The 7,985-nt window shown below is 38.7% G+C and overlaps 1 protein-coding gene across 1 annotated transcript; it reads left to right on the top strand.

Annotated features, from left to right (window-relative positions):
* The first annotated feature begins 1,086 nt into the window (after nucleotides 1-1,086).
* Nucleotides 1,087-6,701, top strand: LOC118231607 (major histocompatibility complex class I-related gene protein-like). The gene is made up of 6 exons (XM_035425579.1): nucleotides 1,087-1,351; nucleotides 1,642-1,764; nucleotides 2,945-3,199; nucleotides 3,821-4,087; nucleotides 4,373-4,663; nucleotides 5,308-6,701. Exons 2-6 carry the CDS (start codon nucleotides 1,704-1,706, stop codon nucleotides 5,532-5,534), a joined length of 1,101 nt encoding a protein of 366 aa, XP_035281470.1. The 5' UTR covers nucleotides 1,087-1,351; nucleotides 1,642-1,703; the 3' UTR covers nucleotides 5,535-6,701.
* The last annotated feature ends 1,284 nt before the right edge of the window (nucleotides 6,702-7,985 follow it).

Raw genomic sequence — 7,985 nt, 5'->3', positions numbered from 1 at the left:
TTGTAATGGTCTTCAAACTATTGAGTGATTGCATATGCTCTGAAAATAGGGGCATTGCCATCCTCAAAAACACCCCCCTTAGCAGGAAAGAAAGAGTGGCCTTTTAATATATCCGAATTGGTTGGGATGGCAGGAATGCCATCCCTCCATGTTACGCCTTGGCAGGGCAGCATGCCCCATTCAAGTACAGCACTGAGATTGTGGCACTGTTTAGGGTTTCCCACAGAAATAACCATAGACTCAGCCCTTAAAACCATTTACTTCTGTACCTTCTGACCTCATGTAAGCAGACAGCATTCACAAACAACTTCACACATCCACAAAATAAAGCCCCAAACTTAGGGGATTTTGTGTTTTTTTTTTTCCTTTTCTTCTTTTCCCTACCAATTACATCATTACAAATGCTCCAGTACCACAATCAATAATTCTCCCCAATGGACATTTAGCTGCATCAGCCAAGAAAAACATTGGATACACACGCAAAATATCTGAAATCCATTCTTTATCTTTTCACATGCAATCCCCACATAATATCGTTTCATGACTAGGGATGGGTATTATTCACATTTTGACGACACCCTGCTAAGTGGTCTACCTTCTTTAAAAGAACAGACAAATGCATTAAATAATGTCTTTTTTTTATTATTGAAATCTTTCTGGGTAAAATGCAGCCACACTTTAGACAGTTTTGCTTTTGATTAACTGTAAATCATCAAAAGCATACAGGTAAATTCCATTAATTTTACTGTTCATGGTCATTAAGTATTTCCTTATGCAATATTGATATTCAAATTATGTCTCAATATTCAATACATGTTTAAGAAGCATCACAAAGGGGAAGCCATAGGCTATGGATTTCATAACGACAGGTTTATTGATAATGGTCAAATTAACCACTGTGGCATTTCTACAGTTAACCACTTTTTAACTAGACTATTTCTGTTATAGATTGATGTTAGCTAGCCCTATAGATCCTCGACTGGCATACAAAATTTGTGTAGGTCTGTCATGCATACAATACCCCATTAAAACATGTAAGAAAGAGAGAAAAAATCTCAAGGCACTCAGTCTCCAGATTAGCAATTTAAAAAGCCTTTATTATTTTGGGCTAACCCAACGCGTATCGGCAGTAATTGCCTTCATCCCCTGATGAATGCAGTTACTGCCGATATTATACATTTATACATATATTATATATTATACATTATCTTTCGAGCGCTACCAAATGATATTCCGCAATCGTATTGATATTGCACCTGCGCAAAAGGGAAAGACCTCGACACATAACGATTTACTGGATGTTCATTGGCCAAGAAAAAAAAAATGTTACTAGGAGAGTAGCGGATCATAGGTGACAGGTGCTGGTGTTTTGGTCCGCAAGTAGGGCAAGGTCATTTTTCAGTTTTTTACAGATTACGAAAGTGCAGATTATAAGCTTTCAAATGATGTGTCATACATTGAAATCTGAAAATAGTTGAAGAAGATATCCTTATTTGAATGTTGGTACTCCTAAAATCAAGTAGCAGAGAAAATCCCCTTGAAAGATCTTGCACTTTTCACACTTCTCACAGGGACATAAAGGGTGGGAACAATAGCTAGTTAACTCCACCCCAACCACTCCCCCACTAGAGTACCTGTTAGTATTGGGGTAGCAGGAAGCAACAAACCGAAAATGAAAGATCACCTCTACAAGAAATGAAGCAATGGATTTATTTTTTTATAGCCTACTAACTCTACTTCATTTACTGAAGGTGGTATGTGCAGGTACGTGACGTGTGAATAATACGTTAATATAATTTGCACGCGGCAATTTCTAGGTTTATATAAAGATCAAGACATTTTAGAACAGTCGTTGTTTACAGCGGTGTAGTTAGTTGTAGGCCATATCTCTTCAACAGAGCAAGACACAGTTCTGCAAACAACTTTCTTTATCAGGGGAGTGCAGAGTATGCATACGTGGCACAACGCCTCGTTTGATGTTTCATCATTCTATATTACGGCATATTTTGCCAATAACAAAATCCAGAACAACTGTGTTCTGTGGGGCCTTACAACATTAACGTACAATTTCACTTATCCCTTATGCCCTGGATATGTTTTAATTTTTAACTTTTTTAACTTTAACTTGTGCACCACTGCACTCAGGCTGTTCAAACAATGCGTTTTAGGATCAAGGTGAAATCTATTTAACATTTTTTTTTTTTTGTAGCATTCAGACCACATGGCTAAATGACACATTTAGTCAAATAATATTATACATTTAGCCAAATGATACAATGACTAAAACAAATAAATAGTATCTATTAATACAATGAATCCTAAAAAGGGCACGCCTTTTTATTGTCAATGCATGTTTTCTAGTGTTTAAAAAATATTTAATAAATAATTTAATGGAAAAATGTGTTTGTTTCTGTATCTTCCTGTGGGATTAATAAGATAAATTTCCTATATTGTTTTTTTTTTTTTTAAGTATTATTTTCTATAATAATAGAAATAGATTATTTTATTTTCTGATATTTTCTATATGACTCATAACACACACACACACACATTTTACTTTACAATATTTAACAAAAATAAGCATACTTGATTTTTCAGAACACTTAATAGAATCCTTTAAACATGACGTTGAACTACTTCATAATAGAATCCTTTTTGAAAAAATATCGACTAACTTGTCTGACAGTGCAGGATTTTAGAGATGGGGTGAGGTTTTCATGGTCTTTCATTTGCCTGTGTATTTGTGTTTGCAGTGCTTTCAAATCAGATAATTTTGAACCACACACTGAATACCTGCAACTTGAATATGTGGAGAGCCAGCAATCTTATAGTGTATCCTCTATAAAACAAAGGCCTCAGCCTTTGAAAATACAAATAAATAAAGTATAACACAGGCAAAGGAAATGGCAAACATCTGATGGTACTTTCCTGGTTTGACCTGCAGGTACTCACTCCCTGTGGTACTTTATCACGTTTACTGCGGGCCCAAGCCCCTTTCCTGAGATTGTTATGGTGGGCATGGTGGATGATGTTCCAGTGGAGTACTATGACAGCGTTGATAGGATGGTGACCCCGCGGCAGCTCTGGCACAAGGACATTGAAGTCTACACAAAGTTGAAACAAGTGACCATCGCACGCATCTCTCACAGCCTCAAAAACAGATTTCAACACATGATGGAGCATTTTAATCACAGTGTTAGTAAGTGCCTTGTGACATGCACTCTTCCAGGCAAAGTAGGGTGGCAAGCATAGACCGTATTAGGTGTCCACATTTATGAAACAGATTATCAACATAACAAATTATGCACTGCATAATAGTATGCAGAGAATTTTAATTTCTCTTGCACGCATACATTGTGGAATACATATTTGGCAAAGGCATATGAGGATTGTATGCACTTCAGCTTCAGGATTTGTGCATGTGTTGGTGGTACCCTGGTCCATTGGCCTGACACACATGGACCATTTTGGGCAACAACCACTTAAATGGTATCATCGCCCAATTGCCTTGGCTGAACCACTAAACCCCTATTGTGACTGTCCACCTAGGTAGGTCTGACCCTCCTAGTTCAATGCAGGCCCTACTATATTAGTATTTCTGGCTGCACTGATGCCATGGTCACTCCAGAGGAATCATTTCTAATCCATACTGGGTAAAACATAGTTTTTCGTAAAATTTTGCACAGTTAAATATGAAATTGAGGAAAATTTAGTTTTGACTACACACACACAATATAAATGTGTATATATATATATACACTGTGTATGTATATGCTTCTTTTGTAATTGCTGTTGCCTGATATCCTCTTATATTTCTAAGGACTCCACACATACCAGAGAATCGCCGGGTGTGAGCTGGATGATGACGGCACAGAGAGGTTCCAAGCGAAGGACTCCTACAATGGGATGGATGTGCTCTTTTTTGATGTTCAGGCTAGTGCCTGGAGGTCTGGTGTCCCAGAAATGTGGAAGGATTTTTGGCTCTTTGAATCCAAGAAAGGGATATTTGACCAGTTTTATCAAACCACGTGCATACACGCTTTGAAGAGCTACCTTCATCATGAAAGAAGTATACTGAAACGAAGAGGTACAATACACACGCCTGTAACTGTTTACTCTCATGAGGGTTGTACACAGTTTCACAATGTCAAATGGACAGTCACAGAAGCTCAAATGGACAATGAATACACTATATAAATAAATATCAATATTTAATTTTTTTTAAATCACCCTTGCCATTTCTGTTCCAGTTAATAATAAAGCACGCTAAAAAAAAGTGGTTGTAAAATGGCATGTTACAAAATATAAATTGCTATCTGTAATGACATTATGGCAGCAACACTGCTCATGCTCCTTCCACTCTCCTACCCAGTGAGCCCCAGGATTAGAGTTTTGCGGAAACAAGTTGGCGGTGCTGGTGGGGTAGAGGTAATCTGTCTGGCAACGGGATTCTACCCCCGACACATCGAGCTGACATTGAAGAGGGATAACCAGCCTGTTCCGGAGCAGGAGCTGATCAGAGGTGATATTCTGCCAAATGGAGACGGGACGTACCAACTGAGGATGAGCCTGAGCGTCAGTGCCGAAGAGTTGAGAGAGGGACACCGCTACACCTGTAGTGTTAGACATGTCAGCATGGACAACAAGCTGGACATTGCCTGGGGTAGGACAATCTTGCCACCGCGAAGAATATTGCGTGGTGTCATATATACACACACATACATACACTACATGGCCAAAAGTATGTGAACACCTGTCACCTGACACGTGACTTAAAATTATGGGCCTTCTTATGGAGTTAGTCTCCCATTGGCTGCTATAACAACCTCCACTATTCTGGCAATGCTTTATACCAGATGTTGGAGTATTGCTGCAGGGGTTTGCTTCATTCATATTTTGATTTATTGAATAACTGAAAATTCTGAAAATATTACTAGAGATAGATTAATAGTTTTTTTAATATAAACAACCTACATTCCTCGGCTATGATTACACACCACAGTTACATTTCTGGGAACATTCACTAGCAATCTGTCCCAAAGTACAGAGCGTGAGATTACTTGACATACAAACAAAATACATTTGCCAAAGAACACTCCTGGTAAAAATAATTCACTTGCATACTGTATAGCTAAATCAGACTTGTCGATAACTCCCATTCTCGCTGTTCATTGGAGACAAAGAGATGGTAATTCTGTGTGTTTACACATACACTTACACACATACTGTACATACATATTTTATCTCTTCACTGTTAAATCCAATGTACCTAAACCCTCTTTTAAATATCATTGGCTTTTTCTTCAGACTCACAGCCAAAGCCAGGCGTTGTGATTTCAGGAGCATCGGTCGCGGCTCTGATTGCCGTTCTGCTCATCATCACTGCCATCTTCATCTTGAAGAAGAGAAAGAGCAAGGTGCCAGAATGCAACAGGCCTGGGGAGAACAAGGAAGAGATGGAAAGGATCAATGCTGCTGGAGGGGCAGAAAAAGATGCGGAAGAATGTGTGCAGTTGGAAAGACAGGAAGAGTGAAAGATATTCACATCAGGGGTAAAGATATATATATATTTACACCAGGGGTACAAAGCCAAACATCATTAGCAATTTAGCTAAATATTGCAAGAAGGAAAGGCAAAATATACTGCTATCAGCAAATCCAAGTAGGGTTCCCATTAAGACATATGAGGTTCTAGTTTTATTAACGATGCAGAGCATAATAGTCCAGTTTGCTAACTAATTTTTCTGATTGGCTAGAGGGCTGCTATGTCTGCTGGTTTTTTATGTGTTCGTGCACTTAAGTCATCGACCCTGTTTACACTTGGTTTTAAAATGCGTCTCGGGCGATCGGATCACAAGTGGACAGCACTAAATACAAGTGTAAACAACCACCAAGACGCATTGTGATCCGATCACTCACACCACTTGCCGAGGTGGTCTGGGACGCATTCGACCACATATCTTTTTTAGTGTAAACGCTAATGCGTCCTGATGCGTCCCCGACAAGGACGTAACAGGAAAATACGTCATCAGTGCAATTTTTCGTCTTGTCCTGCACTCTTTTGCAAGTCGCAAATGACTTTGCCCTGCCAGTCTCAACAGTTGGAATAGCCCGTACATGTATATTAGTTCTTGAAACATTTTTGTTTTCTTAGCTAGCCCGTGCGAAACAAATCTGACGCTTGTCTGGCGACAGACTTTTGACCTTCTAGCAGAAGTGACGTAGGCAGTAACGAAATCTGAACACAAGTGGTCAGCTGGACACCTTGGAGACGCATGATAGACACAGGCGTGAACGGCGATGTGTCTCGGCTGTCCACTCGTGTTTGGATCACCAAGACGCATTTTAAAACGAAGTGTAAACAGAGCCATCGATTGGCTAAAGTTTCCAAGGCTTAAACTGGCTGCTGATTACTTTTTTTTTTTTTGCCCTTTGCTTTGCACTTATGCACTGCTGCACAAAATGTTGTTTTTTACACATTCTATGTATTTTTTATTTTTTATATAGCACTGCTGTTATTATTTTATACTAAAGACCTGTATTACGACAGGCAAAAGTCATTTTCAGGGAGGCGAAAGACCTCTGGTAGGTTATATCAGGAGGCATTAAGACCTTTATAGTGAGGTAGGATATATGTGTTGTTTGTATGTTATTACTTTCTCCATGTTTTTATGAAATTTTATTTCTGTAATTTTGACTGATCGTTTAAAAAATGCTTTATTTCTGTATTATGTTCATTCTATGTCTAATTTCATGTGAAGCACTCGGTGCATGTAATTTCTTTATTGTAAAGCACTTTGAACTGCATTTCTTGTATGAAAGGTGCTATACAAATAAAGTTTATTATTATTATTATTATTATTATTATTATTGTTATTAATGCTGCTGAATGGGCAGAAAATGATGCTGAAGAATGTGTGCAGTTGGAAAGATTAAGACTAAACAAATCTTTCTGATTGGCTAGAGGGCTGCTATGTCTGCTGGTTTTTGATGTGTTTGTGCACTTAAGTCATCGATTGGTTAAAGTTTCCAAGGCTTAAACTGGCTGCTGATTGAAAGGAAAATACGAAAGCCAGCAAAGACTGCAGCCACCCAAGACTGGAGTTTGAAACCCCTGTGCTAGACCATATTTGCCACTTTTAAGTATGTGCAGAATTAATCATAAATTATGTGTACGGCGCGATCCATGACAGTGTCGAGATTTATAAGCCTTGAAATTGTTGAGAAAATGTGCGTAACTGTAAACAAGCTCTGGACCATGTGTACAAACAATTTCTTGTGGTCGTTCAGCTGTACTGCATACATGAGACAGGTTTCCCCCTTCCTGATCTCTCAATAGACTTGATAATTGAAGAGGATGAAGTGTATACAAACAGGACAGTATTAATGCATCAGTGTGGTTGTATAAATACAACAGCAATATGTGAATAATATACACAAAATTACAACAAAAACGATAGGCAAATTGCTTTACAGCTGTGAAATACTAACTCATTAGAGACACAACTATAAAAACCTGTGTCTGAGTTATAGCTATTCAAAGGACTATGCTGCGCTAACAGAGTTGGAAGACCTCGCAAAGGAGCAATAGACAGTGAGGGTGTTTTTGGGACCGGGCAGATGTCCTTGCACATGAGGATCGATGTCTCACATGAGTCGACACCATTTACCCAGGTCCATCGTGTCACTGCTTGCCAAGCATCATAGTTGCTGGATATAATACTGCTGATGGGCCCAAACAATAGTTGTCCCCCTAAACCTCCATCAAGTATTAGAGTATTGTGTGCAGTGCCGGGGACTGAACAACAAGAAAAATATAGAGGCACTGGAAAAGGTTCAAAGAAGAGCAACCAAATTGATTCCTGGTATGAATGATAAAAGCTATGAGGAAAGACTTAAGATGCTTAACCTCTTCAAGCTTAGTAAAAAGAGTCTCAGTGGTGATTTGATTGAAGCTTTTAAATTCATAAAGGGGATTAACAAAG

Source organism: Anguilla anguilla, chromosome 7, assembly GCF_013347855.1.
Source record: "Anguilla anguilla isolate fAngAng1 chromosome 7, fAngAng1.pri, whole genome shotgun sequence".
Lineage (NCBI taxonomy): Eukaryota > Metazoa > Chordata > Actinopteri > Anguilliformes > Anguillidae > Anguilla > Anguilla anguilla.
This window is presented reverse-complemented; position numbering and strand designations above follow the sequence as displayed.